The following is a 22,651-nucleotide window of genomic DNA, read 5'->3' on the forward strand; positions in this document are numbered from 1 at the left end:
GTAACAAAAGTTTTTAGATTTTTATGAATTAAAAATACATGAATCTTTTGTTTTTTCTTTGTTTCTGTGTTAGAATTCATTTTGTTTTGTGAAATGAGGATCTGAATCCTCCCTATTTTTTTTAATAGATTTATTTATTTAATTAAGTAATTTATTTTTTTGGCTGCATTGGGTCTTCGTTGCTGTGCGCGGGCTTTCTCTAGTTGTGGCAAGCGGGGGCTGCTCTTCGTTTCGGTGCGAGGGCTTCTCATTGTGATAGCTTCTCTTGTTGTGGAGCACAGGCTCTAGGCACGCAGGCTTCAGGAGTTCTGGCATGCGGGCTTCAGTAGTTGTGGCTCGTGGGCTCTAGAGCGCAGGCTCAGTAGTTGTGGTGCGCGGGCTTAGTTGCTCCACGGCATGTGGGATCTTCCCGGACCAGGGATCGAACCCGTGTCCCCTGCACTGGCAGGCGGATTCTTAACCACTGCGCCACCAGGGAAGCCCCCTCCCTATTTTAAAACAATATTTGTGTTGTAATTCATCTCTATTCCATTTATTTTTATGCTTATTATCATATATAAAATTCTTTCAATTACTATGATTTGTTTCCTGGGCTGCTATGTTCCACTGATCTGTGTTTCTTTTCTTTGGTGTATTCTTCATTCTATTATTCTGTTCTGTAATATGTATCCGTATAAAGTAGGGCGCATCTTAACTTTGTGTTTTAGAACCTGGGCTTTGCAGTTATATGGACACCCAGTTGTATAATCTTATACCTAACCTCTCTTAGCCTTGGGTTCTTTATCTATTTAGTAAGAGGAAACTTATGTATTTCATAGAATTGTTAAGAAAATTAAACAAGAAGTGTGTATGAAGTGCTAGTTACTAAAACAGGTTTAAATGTTCTGAAATTGGAGCTAGCACACTTATCCAAAATTTTCTTGATGTTCTTTTTCTTTAATTTTTTAAAAAATATTTATTTATTTATTTGGCTGCGTTGGGTCTTAGTTGCGGCACGCAGGATCTTTAGTTGCGGCATGCGAGATCTTTTAGTTGTGGTGTGCAAACTCTTAGTTGCAGCATGTGGGATCTAGTTCCTGACCAGGGATGGAACCCAGCCTTCCTGCATTGGGAGTGCAGAGTCTTAGCCGCTGGACCACCAGGGAAGTCCCCTTGATATTCTTATTTGATTATTTTTTCAGATAATGTTGCAAATAAGTTTTAAATCTCCCCCCCCCGCTCAAATCTTTTTTGGGATTTTGATTTACATTTTTAAAATCTATAAAATAAAATTCTATAAACCAACCATATGTATATAGTTAACTATAGCTAGGTATAAATGCATGGGAAGAATTGACATCTATATTCAGGCTCATGATGTATTCTATTTAGTTTCATACCTCTCTCGTTAAGATTATTTAATATTGTTTATCATTTGTATTTTTGCAGTTGTGAATAGAATCTTCTTTCCTTTTTTATATTGGTTATTGACAGTGTTTAGGAAAATCTTTTGGTTTTTCTATTTCCATCTTCAGTCTTGTTATTCTGCTGGTAGACTATGGCAGTCATTAGTTGATTCTCTTGGATTTTCTAGTGTATAATCATATTCTTTACAAGTAACAGTGTTTGTTCAATTTCTTTCCGTTAGTTGCATTTTAAAATTTGCTTTATTCTTATTACATTGCTTAGAATTTCCTGCATTATCTATAGTGATATTAGATAAACTTTTCTCATTTATCTTTTTAATGGTGCTGTAGAATCTTGAAAATACTAATTGAGTTTGTTTTAATATGTTATCCTAAATTTGCCTTCTCTGGTGTAGGGCTTTAGATATCATATATTAGGATAAGAACAGTTAGTTTTTTTTTGGCCTAGAAACAAAATTGCTGCCACTGAAAGAGTCCTACTTATTTTTTTTCCTATTTTAAAAACTGTGGTAAAATGTAAAATAGATAGCTAGTGGGAATCAGCCGCATAGCACAGGGGAAGATCAGCTCGGTGCTTTGTGACCACCTAGAGGGGTGGGATAGGGAGGGTGGGAGGGAGGGAGACACAAGAGGGAAGAGATATGGGAATATATGTATATGTATAACTGATTCACTTTGTTATAAAGCAGAAACTAACACACCATTGTAAAGCAATTATACTCCAATAAAGATGTTAAAAAAAAAAGAAAGAAAGAAAAACTGTGATAAAATATGTATAAAATTTACCATTTTAACCATTAAAAAAAAAAAGTCCTACATTTTGAGTAATCTTTAGATGTACCTCTTTGTTGGAGAAGTGGAATTCTTAACATTTGACCTGGGATAATTAATAACTAAGTCGTACTTAGTGTCTGAAGCATTTTCCAAGTTAATATGTGTGGTATGATAGGATGAACTTTCTTTTAGGATGGATTTCTATACTTTCATGTCTTGGTATTAATATGGCCAGAGAGATCAATATTTTAAAACTGTAATTATTGAAAAAATGATTTGCTGTACTTAAAAAAATGAGAGAGGTAAAAAAAAGTTCTATTAATTTGGTATTACATTCTTTTATGTAAATATTTTCCTAATATTTTATTTTGGTCTTCAGAGTGTATGGTTTTGAAATAATTATTATGTCTTATGTGTATTGCAGGTCACCATATCATCAGCCAACCTCTTACAGGCCAAGACTATTGCTGTCTGGAGAACGAGGCTCAGGTCAAACTTCTCACCTTGCTCCAGCACTTTTGCACACTCTAGAAAAGTTCTCTGTGCACAGACTAGATCTCCCAGCACTTTATTCAGTTAGTGCCAAAACACCTGAAGAATCATGTGCACAGGTAGGTTTGTACTGTATCAAAGTACTTCCTACTTTCTTATTGTTTATATCTTGGTAGTGATTACAGATAAACAGTAATATGAATATTAACTTTTTGTTGGTTATTCATTAACATTCTAATATTAAGGCAGAGGATCCTTTTGATTTTTTAAAGTGAGCTCATTGTTTTTCCCGTGATACTTCATTCTTTTCTAAAATTTTAATAATCCTATTTCTTGTATTAAAGGTTCATTTCATTAAACAGTGTAGAAAGGGAGCTTCTTTTTGCCTTTTTCTGACCCTTTTTTCAGGGCCTCTTTAGACTTCTTCCTGTACTTACAGCCTTATCATAGTAAGGGAAATGATATCCAGTTTGAGAATGCCAGGATTTAAAATTAGTATAGAAAAGTGATAGCAATTTTAAAATTATATATATTTGTATCAATAATCAAGTGTGTTTGATATTTGATTTTTAACTACTTTATATTTGCTAGCTTGTGAAGCAAAATTCTAGTGGGGCTGTTTATATTTCTTGACGTTTTAATATATACCTGTGAATTTACTATAAGTGTGTCATGTTGGAACTAGGGGCTAAGGGAATAAGTTTTTTGAACCAAGAGACCATGTCTTCACCATTTCTGTGTCTCTGACACAGTGCACAGCTCATAGTAAGTACTCATTAAGTGTTTGAATGTCACTTTCTACTTTGATATTTAGCCTACTTTTAGACATTAGATGGCTGGAGTAGTAACACTTAAGAGCACTGCACACAGTTTTGTTGTTTTTTCAGTTATAGTTCATAAATATTTAATACATAAACTTTCTAATTGAAAACCATAAACCATTCTGTACCTTGTAGCATGCAATAGATTTTTTTAAACAGTTCATAGTGTCAGTTTTATTTCTCTTTTATTTACAATTCTTTGGGTATGAACATCCTAGCGGTACTTCACTTACTTCTAAAGCCCTATTTAAAGGTTTTTTCCCAAAACCCATGGCTTGCCTAAAAAACTATATACCAGTAATTTTCTCCAAGTTTTGTACATTTAATTTATCCTGGCTGTGTTTTCCAATAATGTTGATTTATATGTTTGCTCGTATTTTTCCTTTTTAGTGAGACAAAATTATTGCAGTTTTTATGCAAGTAAGAGAATTACTTGGTACCATTTAAAATAAATCCAAGTGGTTTACTAGGAAAATATAAATTAACACGGTTGACTTCAGAGGAGAGAGGATCTAAATAGACAATAGTTGTGGAAGAAGAAACTGAATGTCAAAAAGCACTAAAGCCAAACAGTTTCACAGGTGAATTCTTTTAATCTTAAAGGATAAGATTATTTTGATGCCAGTTAAACTTTTCCAAAGCGTAGAAAAAGAAGGAAAGATGTGAAGTCAAAAAAAAAGAGTGATGCTAAACCTTTGAAAGAAATACAAAGAAAATTGTAGTCTAATCTCACTTAGACAGTGGTCATAAAGTAAATATTACAAATGGAATCTAGTAGCACATTGAAAGAGTAATATACCATCACTAAGGCATGCAAAATTGATTCAGTTACATGTGGAGAAATATAAATATTGGAATGAACACACTGAAGTTATAAATATTTGCCTATGATATGATTGTAGTATTAACTGAAAAACTGTTAGGGCCAATAAGAGAATTCTTTAAGGCAGACAATTTCAAAGTTAATGTTATAAAATCAATAGTTTTCTTTTATACAAACAATAACAAGTTAGAAATATGGTTGATCCTTGAACAATGCGGGTTTGAACTGCACAGGTCCACTTATACATGGATATTCTTCTGCAGTAAATACAGTACAACAAGGTCCATGGTTGGTTGAACCTGTGGATGCAGAGAACCTGTAAATCTAGAGGGCCTGACTATACATTATACATAGATTAACCCCTGCCTTGTTCAAGGGTCAACTGTGTAATGGAAGAAGAGGTCCCATTTAAAATAGCAACTAAGTTTACCTAGGAATTAACTTCAACAATTAATTTGCATGTTCTAAAAGGAGAATGCTAAAAAGTCACTTGAGGACAGTTGAATAAGTGAAAGACACACCTTGTTTTTAATTACTGTAACTCAGAGTGTAGTCTCAAGTCATATTGCACAGATTAAAATCTCAGCTACTTGTGTATTGGTTGTGGCCTTGGACAAGTTGCTTAACCTCTTTGAGCCTTAATTTTCTCGTCTATGAAATGAAGATAATGATACCACATAAGATTACTGTGATTATTAAAACAAGCTCATCCAATAGTCTTGGCATACAGTACTCAACAACGACAGCTATCATCATGTTTGTCACTACTGCTGCAGCTCCTTTCACAGCTAATGGCTGGGAAGACTCAACATTGGATAGCTATGAGTTCTTTTCTAAATTACTCTATAAATTAAGTGCAATTATAATTATAATCCCTCCAAATTTAAGAGGAGACATTAAAAAAAGGCTTTGTTTCCTCTAGAAAATAAATATGAGCATAGCAAGGAGAATTCTAGAGAAAAAAGTGTAATGAGGAATCCCTACCAGATGTTTACACATGTAATAGAACTGTGGTAATAAAGTATTTGTACCTGTGCAGGGATAGACAAAACAATAGAACAAATGTGAGAAATCGTGCTTAGGCCTGTGTAGAAATAGAATTTAGTATCAGATGATGTTGAGTATATGATGATGATGATGATATTTGATATCATAGAATAGATGGATTATTTAATAAATAGTCTTAGAAAACTGGCTGGCTCTATGAAGGGAATAAGAAAAAACAAAACTGGATTTCCTACCTTTTTCTTTAGCCCCAAAATAAATTCTATTGTCAGTGGAACTGTAAAAGTGTTAGGATAATTCACAGGGTCAGTATATTATCTTGGACATGAGAAAGTATTTAATTTCAAAGCAATGAATGGAAGCCAGGAAACATAAAGATAAGAACAAATTGGACTTTATAAAATTTTAAATTACACATGACAAGAAACTTTCTTTAAATAAGATTAATAGACATAACCTGGTAAAAATTTGTATTTGCAACACATGTCAAGGACAGGTTTCCTTACTATACAAAGATATATTAAAATCAGGAAGAAGAAAGAATAACAACCTAATAAAAGAATTGGCAAAATAGGAGCATGACATTTATAGGGAGAAAAAAGTAGCAAAAGCAACCAATAAAAATTTGAAGATTCTTTGCCTTACTTATAAGTGAAAAAAAAAAAAAAGCATATTAAAGCAGAAAGATGCTATTTTAAAACAACTATCAGGCTTGTAAAAATGAAAAGGTTGATAAACCTAATATTGGAGATATGGGTGCTCATACTTGGTTAGTGGAAATGTAAATTTATTTATTGATTTTGGAGTGTAGTTTGGAACTATCTTTTAAACTTTCAAGTATCTTTTTTTTTTTTTAATTAATTAATTAATTAATTAATTTATGGCTGTGTTGGGTCTTCGATTCTGTGCGAGGGCTTTCTCCAGTTGCGGCAAGCGGGGGCCACTCTTCATCGCGGTGCGCGGGCCTCTCACCGTCGCGGCCTCTCCCGTTGCGGAGCACAGGCTCCAGACGCGCAGGCTCAGCAGTTGTGGCTCACGGGCCCAGTTGCTTCACGGCATGTGGGATCCTCCCAGACCAGGGCCCGAACCCGTGTCCCCCGCGTTGGCAGGCAGACTCTCAACCACTGCGCCACCAGGGAAGCCCCTCAAGTATCTTTTGACCCAGGAATTTTACATTAAAAAACATTTCCTGAAGATATATTAGCTATAAGTATTCACTGCTGAATGTACAAGGTTATTCATCAAAGCATTGTGTGTAGAATTACCAAACAAAATAAGACAAAAAGAAACAAACTAAATGTCCTTTTTATGGTGGACTGGCTAAAATAAAGTATAGTAACAAAGGAATACTAGGAAGTCGTTAACAAGAATGAGGTAGATTTACATAGGCTGATATGGAAAGGTGAAGGAGATATTAGTGAAAAAGCAAGTTGTAAGTCAATCTAAGTATGATCTTCTTCATGTAAAAAAAAAACCTTAGAAATATATGTTAATGTTTATATATAAGTAGAAATTTTATCCAAGAATACCCCCAAAAAACTGTTAATAATCGTTGTTTTGGCTTGGGGGAAGGAATTTGGAGGATTTGGGGAATGGATAAACTTTGTCATTTTAGTTTACACTCTGCTCTATGGTTTAGAATTTTTTGTTTCTTTTTACATGTATACTTGACAGTATCAAACAAACTGAAAGATAAAATCACTTTGAAAGAGGAACATTCTGTCTATAGTTGTTCCTTATGGCTAATGTGTGTGTATATTCACAAACACAATACTGGCTTAATGTTAGGTAAGGAAATATGAAGCACTGTAGTAAACTATATGTTGATCTTTTTGGAATCCTGGGATTTTTTTTTTCTCTGAATCCTACTTGGCATCATTGGGCTAAATTTGAATTCTGACTGCATGTTCTTTGGTCTCTTTCACATATCTTGGCTTTTACTACTTTTCTGTCATGTTGGTGAGGAGGATGGAGAGAAGTGTCACTTGGTGGTGGGAAGCAACAAAAACCCTCCATTTATTGTTTTGGTTGTGTTACATTGCATCTAGTATGTCAAGACATCTCATCTTCTCTGCTTTCACCTATGAGCTTCTGGGTTGGAAGTAGGGCTTATTCTTGAGTGACCACCACCTGGATGTCTAATCTAACGAGGCACTGAGTCAGAATTTTGTAGTCATGGTAGCTGAAGCTCAGACTTTCCCTGAACACTGACCAGAGACCATGTAAACTGTCACGGTTAATCCCTGATTGTTTGTATTTTAAGTGCATACTTAAAATTATTTATTATAATATAATATAACATAATATTGTCTTTTCTGGAAAATTCTTCAAAAAGAGGCTATTATATAATGAAACTGAGGAATTTTTTCTTAATTTGTAGAGATTGGCAAGCCTGGGTATAAGTAGGTATAAAAGTCCCAGGGAAGAGAGCGCCTAAGTCAGGTGCTGAAATGCTGGAAAGATAAAAAACCCCTTCTCTCTACCCTTCAGTTCTATATTCCCTTTCTTTTCTTCCCTTTTGCTTTACTTCTCTTTGTAGCTAGTCCTTCTATAGGTAGAATCATCTCTAAATAGATGTGGAATATAAGGGTTTGGTCTGTGGCAAGTTATTCTTCTGTGATTTTCTTTTCCCCTGCCTCTAAGATATGTAATATGAATTAAGTTGGGTTATTTAATAGTGTAACATGAACACGAAAGGTAGTTTTAAAGGAAAGAAGTCTTAAATCACCTTTAAAGATCTGTATTTATGTGTGTGGTAAGATGGAAAGGGGGGAAGGGCCCTACTTCATATTCTTTATACCATGGAGACCATGTTTAACTCTATGCCATTCTTTAAAGCATCCACACACAAGCAGATATATGACAAAACTTCTGTTTCTTCTTCTGAATGCCCCAGCTATTGATTAATATTATCAGTTGCATGAAAAATGGTAGAGGAGTTAGTGACTGCTGTAGGGTTTTCTTGTTGTTTCTTTCTTACTTTCTTTTTTTTTTTTTAATCTTTATTTATTTATTTGACTGCGCCGGGTCTTTAGTTGTGGCACGCGGGATCTTTGTTGCTGCGTGCAGGATCTTTTAGTTGTGGCATGTGAACTCTAAGTTGCGGCATGTGGGATCTAGTTCCCTGACCAGGGGTTGAACCCGCGCCCCCTGCACTGGGAGCACGGAGTCTTAGCCACTGGACCACCAGGGAAGTCCCTCATTGTTTCTTAAAATTTAATGAGCATGAGAATCTCCTGGGGGTGCTTATTAAAATTTCTGATTCCCTGGCTCCACACCCAGAGATTCTGATTCATGAAATTTGGGATAAGCCCAGAAATCTGCACTTCAAACATGCATCCCAGTTGTTACTATTCTAGGTTTTCAGTAAATCACACTTTGAAATATAGTACTTTAGCTGATCACTGGACAGTAGTTCGACATTTATAACTGAAACAGTTGCCAGAGTTCATAAAGTAGCTCTGTGTGTGTATGTGTGTGAGCATGTGTGTATGTATGTTACTGAGCATTTCATAGTCTTCCAAAGGCTCTGGAAGGAGAATGGAAACTGATGTAGCCTGGAAGATTTATGGTTGTCCCATAAATTTTAAGTTCACAAGTAATTATTGAACCCTACAACAAGGTCAGAGATGTTAGTATCTGTAGTGAAAGACTTACTGTATTAATACTCTTAAAAAAAAAAAAAGCAACAACTGTGAGTCCCCTTACTGACATTTTCATATGTATTTTTTTCCCTCTTGTATTATTTCTACTGCTGGTTTAGGAAAAAAGGGATTGATGAGTGTGTTATATTTAATCTTTTTCATTAATACAGAGATATGATTGAATTGATAAATTTAAATATGGTCTGTTCAAAGCTTTGGAGTTTGGGTACTATATGGTGTTATGAGTAATTTCACATGGTTAGTAAGGTATTTTGGGGGGTGAAAACTTTAGTATTTCTTGTTCCCTAGAAAGAAATTGTATCTGGAAATTCTCAGGGGAAATGTGTTTTGGTTATGTGGCATTAAGGAATTAATATACTTACCTATGTGTATACTTCGGATGCCCTTGGTTTGTGAAAAAGGATTTCTGGGTTTCTCCATAACAGTCTGTGTGTACTTTGGATACTGTTGTGTTTGTGCACGTGGGTACACATCTGTGTTTTACCATAGCACATTTTTTTTTTTTTTTGAATTGTAAGCAAATTAAATTATCCTGGCCCAAATTGTATCACATTTACTGAAATTATTGACATTTTTAGCAATGAAAATGTCAGAAAAGGAATTTGGGTGTTTTTAATTTTCAAGAAATGTTGATTTGTATTAAATTCATTGTTCAGAAACTCTAGTATAGTTGTGTTTTAAAACTGGCTGATTTTATATGCTTGTAAAGAAATTGAGCTTTTTATTTCTTGAATCCTGAATCTTCAGATCCCAGACAGTGCCTTCTTTTCACAGAGATGCTCAGTAAATCTTAGGTCAATAGAACATAAATGGAGTAAGTGACAAATATAATAAAGTTATCAGTAATGGAGACATTATTTATTTTAACAGTTTTGATAGCATGGTTTAAGGAATTAAACTTATTTAAATAGTGCTTTTTAATTTTTATAAAAATTGAGAACAAATTTAGCCCCCAAGATTTTTCTTTTACCTGTGTTTTATAATTTTAATACTGTAACGTGACCAAGACAAATTCTGGAAATTTATTGATGACAAAAAGTTGTTTTTCTCATATAGCCCCTTTTAGGAAAGTGAAAGCTGTACTGGCTTGGAGGTTTCTGCTTCATGCACCTCTGTATTTAAAATTATTCCAGTTTTCAGTTTTTAATGAAAATGGCTTGTTATGGGCTGTATATTCTTCATTTTTTAAAGATACAGTGAATTTTCACGCACTGAACATTTTAATTTGGCATCTAACGTACTGATTTGAAATTTAGCTTTTGAGATAAGGATGCTTATAAATATAGGTGCAGTTTATATTGTTAGTGCTTCCTTGCATGGATACTTCTAATTTCAGTGGCCTGATTTTTGCCTTTCATATCATTAATATTCAGAGAAAGTAGTTTTTGATATTTTTTAAATAAAGAAACTTAAAAAAAATTATGTAAGGGACTATGTATGATGTCTGGGACAAGAAGAGGCCAGAAATATATTGTTTAAAGAATCAAAATGAACATTCACATACACTGGTGTACGTTCATTTTATTTGTGCAAGAGTGCTGGTCATGTCAGAGGTATTTTGAAACGGTTGGTTCAGTAATTTGGCCTACTGTCTTTTTTTCTCTATAACAGTTTTTCTGTTTTCTACTACACCTTGCACATCCACCAATCCAAGACACCCTGTAGGTGAGTATTTTTCTAGTTATCAAATGGCATCACTTGTTCCCAAGACAGTTGCCGCTTCACTAAAACTAGGCTTTATTTTTCTACTATGAGATATCTGGTTAATTGATTTCACAGAGTGTATCTTATTCCATAACTTCAAAAATTACCAGCAAACTGCTGAGGAGCCGATTTTACATTATAGAAAAATCACAATAGGTTTAAACTTTTTTCTGAATTTTTAAATACTATTCTCACACTCTATTCTTTCTGAAATTTCATTTCAAAAACCGGAGAATTAGGACAGCTTGACTATTTAAATAAAATATGAAAGTTTATTTTAATATTCTGAGATAACATGGGGTAAGGAATTAAAAAAGGAAACTTGTTTTAGTAGTATTTTTAAATTTTTCTGGAAATTAAGGATGTTTTTCCTTTAAAGGCTTCAGAGAAAATTTCAAAAATATTCCCTGGCTATTGGTATTGCATATAGTTAGATTAATTCTCAGTCCATGTAATTATATATTCATGGACCAGAAAGGCAGAGCCTTTTTATTTTTCTATATTTGTCTTAGACTTTTTTCCTGATTTTTTTTTTCCCCCTCTAGGTTTTCAAATATAATTTTAAAAAGTTTACTTATAAAGATACTTTCCTAAAATCTTTGGAAATAAAAAGGTTACTAGAGTATCATTATTATGTTCAGTTTGCTAATTTTGCGAGGTTTGGATGAGAAAAGGAAAGAAAAAGAAAAAAAAAACCTTATGTATCTAGTTCAGCCTTGCACATAAGTTTAAAACACCTACAGTATTGCATTGTTTAACTTCTGGCTTTGTAAAGTTTTTTATTTATTATCACTTAACCTTCTGTTGCTTTGCCCATACTCTTTGATATTTGCTAGCAGCTAGATGTTCTCAACACATATAGAAAACCTAACCTACAAATACTAGACTGCAAGGCAGTATTTCATTTTTTAAAAAAGGCATGTTGTCTCGTCTCTCCCTGGGCATGTGGTAACTTGCATGGCTGAATTAGGGTAGGTAGTTTTGTGAGGTTTCTCAGTAAGCTGTGTAGTTTGTTAGTCTTTTTCATATAATCACCTTTCTCTCCCTGCTGACTTTCCCTAGTTTTATCAGCAACAGGTGTTGGTCACTGTCTTCCACATACCATGCCTGATTTGGGTGGCATGTAATAAAAAAAAAATTTTTTTTTTTTTTTTTTGGAATCAAATGCCTCTCTTGCCTTTGTGCTCCTGTGTGGTTCCTTCCTTTTGCCAATATTTATGCTTGTTTTTCTCTTATGAATCTTCTACATGAACTTTGGAAAACAGTAATCCTTGGATTTTCAAGATCCAGGATAAGAGGGTGCGTGTTTGCAGAAAAGGTCAAAATTTGAGAGTCCTGAAGGAGTTGTACTGTACAACTGTTCTGGATTGGTGGATATGCAAATATTAAAGGAAGGGAAGGAGCAAATGTTACTTTTGATGTGAGTGATCATAACATCTACATTTCCGATTTGGGGGAAAATTTTATTTGAGTATCTTTCATCTGGCTTATTATTAAATTGGCAGTACATTTTATTTTACACAGGAGATTTAAAGCTATATAAAATATAGTATTTAAAAAAATTCATGCAAGTGGTAGACTTACTCATTAAAGAAAAATAATCCTTTTGAATTTTAGGAATGTTTCTGATAATCCTAATCATTTAAATTATTTGATTCTTATTTCTGTATCTTGTACATTATATAGGTTAATTGAAATGTGTTTAAGAGAAAATAGTAGAGAACTTTAGAAGTAGAGTTCTCAAATTAAATTGAAGAAAGATAGACATTTTTAACATTCTTACGCTCGTTAAAAGCATTTAAGAGATGTCATAATAATCTGTGAGAATTTGTTGATGGGCTGTTGAGCTGTTGTTGACTTTTATGTAAAGGACAGTAGTTCTGTTTGGCAACTTATTAATAGCCAACCTGGTCTTTATTGGCATGCGTTGGCAGGTTGTGACTGAAGCTATGGTTAAGACTCTTTTTAACACCTGAGGGAACTTTATTTTCTATTTTCTGAAGTGGGAGTATCTCATAGCTTTTAGCTAATTTATTTATTGTTCTTTAGAGATTAAGGGTATTTTGTGACTATTTTTTAGAAGATTGAATTAAGGTAATGGGAGGTAAACAAGTGGTTCAGCAGGTAGTTCATTAATTTTAAGCTCTAGGGTGGTACATCTTGGTTAAAATATTTATTTAATTCATATGTTGAGTGATTTTAGCCAATGTGCACGAACATGTAAACTATGTCTCTTTTTCTTCTTTGTGCTTCCTGATAATCACTCTTAAGTGGGTGACATATAGGTACATGCTTATCTCTTTATTTGCAGCATATTTTATAGTGATGTTTTGCTTTATTTATATGATAGATAAGTGGAACAATTTGATGCCTTTATACTATTAATATATACTGAATAGGAATAATAAAATAACAAAAAAATACTCCTTTTCTTAGGTGGGGTAAGGGTAGATAGAAGCTGTATGTATGGCTTGTGCATCATATCTTGAACAGCTTAAATACTGGGGCTGAAAGTAATTATAGTAACAGGCCTGACACATTTAATGTATTAGGGGGTTACTGTGTAGGCTTTAGAATAATATCTATTTGAATTTTTAATGCCAGTTCTTTCCTTAATTAGATTTTTCGTGAAGCTCGAAGAACAGTACCTAGTATTGTTTACATGCCTCACATTGGTGATTGGTGGGAAGCTGTCAGTGAAACTGTGAGAGCAACTTTTCTGACTTTGCTACAAGATATACCGTCATTTTCACCCATATTTTTATTGTCTACCTCTGAAACCATGTACAGTGAACTGCCTGAAGAGGTAAGAACTCATTAAATATTTATCTTTTCTTATTATATGGTTTTAAAATAGATGACCTTGTAAATTTGACACATTTTAGTTATTATAAAATCAGTACTGTCAAGGTTCATGCCTTGGTTGTACCACTTATTAGCCATGTGACTTAAGTTAGTTAACATTTTAAGTTTCAGTTTCTTTTTTTTGGTATGTATTTTGATATATTTCTCGGTGATGTGAATTTTGAGATAATTCATGCTTAGACCGGACCTCGACATATATAGTACCTACTAAGAAGATATTAGCTGTATCATCATCAATGCCATTATAATTATCCTTCTCGTTCTTATCACCTGTTAGATTATTTGGTGAGATTTGACCTTTCAGCTCTTTCATTGGTAGCATCACGTTAAGCTGAAGATTATTATGACTGTGCATATTTTTCAAATCTGATATTTAGCGTTTGAATTCAAATCCAACTCAATAGTAGAGTATAAGATAAAAATCACAGTTGTTTCAGAAAAAAATTAGTAGATCAACTCATGTGAATGAAATTGATTTTTAAGAAATTATTTTAACATTCTGAGCTTACTAGGTTTTGAAATAATCTCCTTTCGAAATGCTTAGAAATATTTTGCCCAGGCAACACAGTTCTTATAAAAAATTTACATGTTTCAAATGCTATAATATAAATCTTGATTATGTAGAATTTTATGATTCAGATTTTTTTTTTTACCAAGTTCTTTTGTTCTGTTTTAGCTCTTATCTGTCTTGTTGCTAAACTGGATTTGTACAACTTACTACTCTTGTAAGAATTATATTAAATGTAGACTAGTTCATTTTTTGTTATTCAGAATCTGATATTATTTCGAGACCATTAATCAAAATATTTTTTATCACAGGGAGCAATGAAGTTTAGTGGAAAGGTGTATGTAGTAAGAGTCAGAAAAACCTTGGTATGGACTTACTTGTCTTTTGATTTTGGATAAATATTTGAACCTAGAGTAGCTTCAGTTTCCTCACCTATAAAACGTGGATAATAACAGACAGGCTTGTTGGTGTGAGACAATATATGTGAGTTTATTTTGGAAGCTACAGAGCTATAATATGTTTGGTATTATATTAGTATTATAAAGTAAGAATGCACTCGAAATTGATTTAGGAGAGTGGACTGAACCTGGACATAACCTAGGAGCCACTTTTAAAAATTAGATCCTCACTGTCAACTAGTTTTATTATAACTTTATAAAAAATAAAGAAAATTGGGATAATTAAGGGCTCTAGTTAGGAATATATACTTACCTGAAGTTTCCTTATATTGTTTGAAAAATTTGTAAATAAAAGTCTTACTGAACCTATCTTCTTGATACACAGCAATTTTAATTTTGCCTATTCTTGTTGTCTATTTGCATATGTGATTTTATTGTTGGTTTAGTTTTTTAAAAAACTAACATTGCATCTATATATTTTCAATGTTGCAATATTGTTATAATTTTTAGTGGATTCAAAAAGCCTACTGGTGAGTAGGCTTTTTTCATTATTTGTTTACCAATAACCTTAATTAATAGCTAAAATATTAAAAATTTACTAACATTGAATCCTGAAATTTCAGCCCCCCCCCCCCCCACTTTGTCTTCTGTATTCTTTGCCCTTATTATAGCAAATAGCTACTAAAGCTATCATGGATATTCACATTGTGGGTGAAGATTATGGGGTTTTTCTTAGACTACTGATTACATAACATTTTATACTAATTGTCCCTAGGAAAGCCTCCTCTGCCCCCGAGGCTTTCATTTTAATTTCAGCTTTGCCATTAGTATATTGCTTTGGTTAGGTCACAGACTGAAATAGTAGTGAATAATACTTAGCACGTACTGATAAATATTTGGTAAATGAATGAAAAGCATGGAGAGTTGCAGACTGAGTAACTGTAGGTTAGCAAGGTGCCAGATCTATGGAAGAAGACATGAAGTAGACAGTGGGTAGCAAAAACTAAGTTATTCTAAAAGAAAGAAAGAAATAGCCAGTTACTATAGTGTATTTAAGAAAATACAGTGGTAAGTTAAAATAACAGTAAGATACAGATTTTAACCTATCAAATAGGCCAAAAAAAAAAAAGAGTTGGATAAACTCTCTCCAGGACAGTTCATAGTAATAGATTTAAATATGTCTATTTGTTTTAGCTCAACAATACCATTTATAGGTAAGTAGATTTTCATAGATAAAAAAGATACAACACAGACAACACAGAAAGTATCATGGCCTTTCTTCATGGACAAACATAAAGATACAGCACAGGCAACACAAAAAGTACAAGAGTATTTATCATAGCCTTTCTTCATCGATTGGAAACTAAATGTCCTAGAGTAGGGGATTGATTTTAGTGGATTCCTTCCATGAAATACAATGAGACCATTAAAAATATTGATGTAGAAGACATTTAATGTCATGAAAAGATGTTTGAATGTATTGCTAATAATTGCAGATATTAAATCAATATATATGGCATTATCTGGGTTTATATAGAAATAATTATATGTTATATAGTCATATATAAAAAACTATGTATATGTAACTATTAATAGAAATGTTAATAGTAATTATCTCTGGGTCTTAAGATTATAGTTATTTTTGTTATCTGTTTTCTAAATCTTCTGTAATAAGTGCTGCTGTTCTCATCAGAAAATAAACTCTTTCAGAGATGAAAAGAAAAGGTTCTCCACTCAATTTTTAAAAATGACACCAAACAAAAAAAATTAGTCATCATGGGACTAATATTAGGGATACAAAAATGTTTTCTTTTTGTGGGACAGAGTGCCAATCTCATCTTTTGGAGCCCTTTTAAAATTCTCTTGTAAATGTGTCTTTGTATAGCTCTCCCTTTTCTAATCCCAAAGTAAGACAATGCATTGGGATATTGAGAAAAACATTAGAACTTCTATTCACTTTTATTTTTCATATTATCTTAAAAATGTGTGTGTATGTTTCATAATAGAAATAGTAATATTAGTAGAATAGTACATTTAAGTAAGTATGTATATACTGGAGGGAGTATTTTTTTTTTAATTAATTAATTAATTTATTTTTGGCTGCGTTGGGTCTTCATTGCTGCGCGCCGGCTTTTCTCTAGTTGCAGAGAACGGAGGCTACTCTTCGTTGCGGTGCACGGGCTTCTCATTGCGGTGGCTTCTCTTGTTGCGGAGCACGGCCTGTAGGCGCGCGGGCTTCAGTAGTTGTGGTGCACAGGCTTAGTTGCTCCGCGGCATGTGGAATCTTCCTGGAGCAGGGCTCAAACCCGTGTCCCCTGCATTGGCAGGCGGATTCTTAACCACTGTGCTACCAGGGAAGTCCTTTTTTTTTTTTTTTTTTAAAGTATCATTTATTGAGTTTGATATGCACAAGTGTCAAGTCTGGAGGTAGTATTTTCAAATTTTTTTACTGATTAGGTGTTTCATCAAAAAAAAAAAAAAAAATTGGAAATCATTGTTCTAGACCAGCTGTTATCAAAGTGTGGCCCAAGGACCCTTGTGGGCCCCATGAGACTTTCAGAGGTTTGTCACATTCCTCTTTTTTGCAACTATGTATCTTCTTGAATATGGGTTTTCTTCATGTATACTAATCAGAGCAACATTACTATAAGAGATTGAATGCAGAGGCAGAAAATGAGAATCCAGTTGTCTTTTATTAAGCCAGACATAAGAGAGATTTGAAGAAATGTAAAACAGTGCCACTTTCTCACTAAATTTTTAAAATATATATATAATGTTTTATATTTTGGAAAAATATGTCTTTCAAAAGAATATATATATATTTTACATTTATTTTATTGAAGTATAGTTGATTTAGTGTTGTGTTAATTTCTGCTGTACAGCAAAGTGATTCAGTTATACATATATACGTTCTTTTTCATATTCTTTTCACAGGATATCGAATATAGTTCCCTGTTCTATACAGTAGGGCCTTGTTGTTTATACATTCTTTTTAAAAAAAATTAATTAATTAATTAATTAATTAATTTTTGGCTGCATTGGGTCTTCGTTGCTGCACACGGGCCCTCTCTAGTTGCAGCGAGCAGGGGCCACGCTTCGCTGCAGTGCGCAGGCTTCTCATTGCAGTGGCCTCTCCTGTTGCAGAGCACGGGCTCCAGGAGTGTGGGCTTCAGTAGTTGTGGCGCGCGGGCTCAGCAGTTGTGGCTCGCGGGCTCTAGAGCGCAGGCTCAGCAGTTGTGGTGCATGGGCTTAGTTGCTCTGCAGCCTGTGGAGTCTTCCTGGACCAGGGCTCGAACCCGTGTCCCCTGCATTGGCAGGTGGACTCTCAATCACTGTGCCACCAGGGAAGCCCTATACATTCTATATGTAATAGTTTGCATCTACTAATCCCAAACTCCCAATCCAACCCTCTCCCTCGGTAATCACAAGTCTGTTCTCTATGTCTATGATTCTGTTTCTGTTTCGTAGATAAGTTCATTAGAAGAATATATTTTTTAATGTTAACATGTAATAGGTTTTAAATGAATACATAATTTGGAAGGTTCTTAGTTTTAATTTCTAGTACATAAATATTGACAGATATAATCCAGATAAGCAAAAGCTCTTTTGGGTTCTTGAGTAATTTTTAAGAGTTTAATAAAGTGTGGAGACCAAAACATTTGAGACTCTCTGACCTAGACCACAAGTTCTTTGAGAGGAGGGGACTGTCTTACTGCCCTTCGCTTCCTGACACAGTGGAATTGGTTAGTAAATGTTTGTTGCATGAAAAAAGAAACTGTTTAATCATCACAAAGGCTTTAAGTAACTCCTGCCTAGCCTCATGCGTCTTGTTTTTTTTTTGCAAAATTCTAGTGTAAGTAAATTTACTTCTGTGGACCCTGAAGACCTTTTCTGAGAATTTGGAGAATTTTAATTGCTATATATGAGAATTGCAAGTTATTTCTCTTCAGGAGAATTAGAAAAAAGAATCAAAGGTTGAGCATAGTAAAGAGACTTTTAAACAAGGAAGCAGATAAAAGTAGAAATATTTGCAGGAAGGAAAGCAGACTTTGGAATTGCACTTAAATTTCTGAAGAGATTCACAGTATGTACTTTGGCATTAAATTATGGGCAGGCTCAGAATGGTATAATTCAGTATATTAGAAGTGAATTTTAAAGAAATATCTCCTCAGCTACACTGATGAAAGTAAAGATTACATACAGTATTTTGTCTTCTCAGTATTTCATGTCATTTTATGTCTCTCAGTTTATGGTGGGATCTGGGAGGTAAAAATCAGTAACTTAAGTAGAAACATCAAGTAGGGACATTGAAAACTCAGATAAATGATCATGTATACAAGAGAAATATCTTAGTATTAAATTTTTGGTTGTAAAACAATTTTATTGTTTCTTAAAATTTAAGAGGAAGGTGATCCTCCCAAATTTTTTTTTAAATTAAAAATGGTATAGTAAATGAACATGAATTATTACTATTTTAAGGTATGTTAAATACTAATGTTTATATTAAAAATAAATAAATAAATAAACAAATTAAAAAAAAAAAAAAGACCTAAAACTATAAAACCCTTAGGAAAAAACATAGGGGAAAAGCTCCATGACATTGGATTCGTCAATGATTTCTTGGATAAGATACCAAAAGTACAGGTAACAGAAAAAATAGATAAATTGGACTTAATCAAAAATAAAACTATTAATAGATTGAAAAGACAATACACTGAATGGGAGAAAATATTTGCAAATCATATATCTGATAAGGGGTTGATACCCAGAGTATATTAAGAACTCCTACAACTCAGCAACAGAGAAAACCCCAAACAGCTAGTTCAAAAGTGGGCAAAGTACTTAAATAGATTTTCTCCAAAGATGATACTCAAATGGCAATAAAGCACATGAAAAGATGCTGAACATCACTAATCATTATGGAAATACAAATCAAAGCCACAATGAGATACCACTTTATACCCAATAGGATGGCTACTGTCAGAAAAACAGAAAATAACAAGTGTTGGTTAGGATGTGAGGGAATTGGATCCCTTCTGCATTGCTGATGGAAACATAAAATTGTGCAGCCTCCGTTGAAAATAAATGGTTTGGTGTGGTGATTTCTTAAAGGATTAAACAAAATTACCATATGATCCAGCAATTGTACTTCTGGATATATACCCAAAAGAAGTGAAAGCAGGGATTCAAACAGATGTTTGTATACCCATGTTCTTAGCAGCATTATTCACAGTAGCCAAAAGGTAGAAATCAACAGATGAATGGATAAACATAATGTGGCATATACATACAGTGTAACATTATTTAGCTTTAAAAAAGAAGGAAGTTTTGACACATTCTACAACAAGAGTAACTACAGCATGGGTAAATCTTAGGACATTATACTAAGTGAAATAAGCCAGTCGCAAAAGGACAAATATTGTATGATTCCTCTTTACAGGGTTCCTAGAGTAGTCAGATTCGTAGAGATAGAAAGTAGAATGGTGGTTGACAGGACCTGGGGAAAGGGAGAGTGTAGGGAGTTAATGTTTAATGGGTAGAGTTTCAGTTGGGGAGGATGAAAAAGTTTTGAAGGTAGATAGGTAGTGATGACTGCACAACCATGTGAATACACTTAATGCAACAGGCTGTACAACTTAAAAATGTTAAAATGGCAAATTTTGTTATGACCATTTTACCACAAATTTAAAAAGAAAACTACAATTTAAAAATGGGCTAAAGGGTTGAATAGGCATTTTACCAAAGAGTATATATATTCTTAGGGTAATAAGCACAAGAAAAGATTCTCAATATCATTAGTCATTCAGGATTGAGATACCACTGCACACCCAACTAGGATAGCTATAATCACAAAGACAGACAACACCAAGTGTTGACAAGAATGTAGGAAACTTGAATCCTTGTGTATTGCTGGTGGAATTGTAAAATGGTATAGCCACTTTGGAAAAGTTGGCAGTTCTTAAAGTGTTAGACGTAAACTCATAACATGACTCAGCATTTCCACTCCTAGGTAACTACTCCAGAGAAATATAAACATACGTTCACACAAAAACTTGTACGCCAGTGTTCCTACTAGTATTATTCATCACGGTGGAAATAACCCAAGTATTGATTAATTGGTGATTGGCAAAACAAAATGTCGTATATATACGTAGAGTGAAATGTTATTCAGCAATAAGTGGAGTGAACTACTGATACATTTTCCAGTGCGGGTGAGCCTCAATATATTATGCTAAAAGTGAGAGAAACTAGACACAAAAGACTACCAATTCTATGATATGCAATTTCTAGAAGAGACAAATTTCTAGACACAGAAACCAAATCATTGGTTGTCAGCTGGGAGTGTAAGTGTGGATGGACTGCAAATGGGCACAAGGGAACTTTTTGGAGGTAATGGAAATATTCTAAAACTGACCTGTGATGGTTGCACAGCTGAATTAATTTACTAAAAATTATTGAACTTAAAAAAAGTTTAATGAGAGATAGTAGAAGGTATGTCTAAGTTTATCTGGGAAAGTCAGAGAAAGCATCACCCAGAAAGCACTGGCTTGAGTAGAGAGTTAAAAAAAAAAACCAAAAAAACAGTTTAGGAAAGAGTGAGTAGCATCTATAAAGACTGTTGTGAACCAGTGTGAAAGAGAACATGATTCATTGAGGGAATTATATAAGGTTTGTCTTGTTGCAGTATGAAGTTTGAGGCTGGGAATGTCAGAAGATAGGAGTGAATTTACAGAAAAACAAGCTGTTGGTAATAATCAGAGAAGCTGATATCAGGGGGATTATTGTAGATTTGCTCTTGGTATGCTTTTACATTTACCAGGTTCAACACAATGTTGAAAAATGATCAGAAGGAAGAATATTTAAAACAAACTAAATGTTTTACTACCCTTGAACAAAATCCTGGTACTTCTAGGGTATTGTGTTCTGTTTATTTTTCAAGACCCAGTTAATGTTAGCATTTTCTGCTATATCTTATCTAATGCCTCTTCACCCATGCCCCTTGCAGGGTCTTCTCTGTTTCACTACCTCTGTTATAACACTTCTGGCATGGTATCATAATGCTTTCTTATGAGACTGAAGAGACTTGACAGCAGGAAGTAAGCCTATTTTCTTCAAGTTTTTGACTGCAGTGTTTGGCATGATATTTGACACATGATGGATGTTCAGTGGTAAATTTGCTTGCCAGAACTTTGAAGGGAAGGCCAGCAAAATATAGATCGAGGAATTGGAGGGGTTTTTACATGAAGGTAGTCTTCAAAGAAAATATCGGAAGGTCACAAGGTGAAATTTTATGTAAACTCTTTAAGGATTTGGTTTTGGGTTGACGTAAATAATTTCCCATCTAAATATTGAATTCTGGTGGCTACTTTTCATTGTCTTTTCTCTGTCTTAGGATTTTAGAGTTAGAAAAGACCTTCAGAGCTTATACAATCTAGTCTTCTCTATTTATTCACTTTGTGACCTCAAGCCAGTTACTTAAACCTTTCCAAGCCTAGGTTTTTTCATCTGTAAAATGAGGGACTCCCTATCTACCTCATTGTTACAAAGATAGATTAAAATAATATTTAAGTAATTCTTCATTTCACAGTCTGCAGTTCAATAAGTGGCTAGACATAACAAATTGAATGGACTATCCAAAGTTTACCAGAAATATGTACCTAATATTTGGGCTAGGATCTGATGTTTTAAATTTTAATCCAGTATTTCCACACTGTCATGGTTGGTACTTCTTTCCATATTAGTGACCTTTCCCCTTTTTTATGTGCAGTTTCCAATTTGATGTGGGCTGGGTAACAAAATCACAAGCTTTATTCATTCAGTATATGCTTATTAAGCATTGCTAGGTGCCAGGCATGGTGGTGGGTATAGGAAAACAGATGAGTTCTGTTCTCAGGGAGTTTACTATCTTGAAGAAGGAAACAGACCTAGGAAAACATGAATTAAATAAAGTGTATCGACAAATGTGGATGATGTAAAGAGGATTTAAACAGCATATCTTGCAAGGGGGACATCTGGGGTCAACGTCTTTATAGAGCAGGTGAACAAAGGAGAGGTGGCAATCACTAACTGGAAGGAGTTGAGGGATATGAGCATGACTGGCTTAATTTTGCTTGGGAGTTTTGCATGGAAGGTGGTGTCATTGTGGAGCATTCTTTGGTGAGATCGAAGGTATAGTTTTTCTGCAGTGAA

General features: G+C 33.9%; 1 protein-coding gene across 5 annotated transcripts in view; it reads left to right on the forward strand.

Annotated features, from left to right (window-relative positions):
• The window catches only part of ATAD2B (ATPase family AAA domain containing 2B), a 159,482-nt gene that overhangs the window by 89,071 nt on the left and 47,760 nt on the right, over positions 1–22,651 (forward strand). For all 5 annotated transcript variants that reach the window (XR_014235273.1, XM_082358416.1, XM_082358417.1 and 2 more), the window contains 2 exons: positions 2,605–2,791; positions 13,311–13,496. Coding sequence is in view for 4 of the 5 variants with exons in the window: in XM_082358416.1 (XP_082214542.1) it covers positions 2,605–2,791; positions 13,311–13,496 (373 nt within the window). In the remaining variant the exon portion in view is untranslated. The remainder of the gene's footprint in view (positions 1–2,604; positions 2,792–13,310; positions 13,497–22,651) is intronic.

This window comes from Balaenoptera borealis (assembly GCF_965194805.1).
Source record: "Balaenoptera borealis genome assembly, chromosome: 15".
Classification (NCBI taxonomy): Eukaryota; Metazoa; Chordata; class Mammalia; order Artiodactyla; family Balaenopteridae; genus Balaenoptera; species Balaenoptera borealis.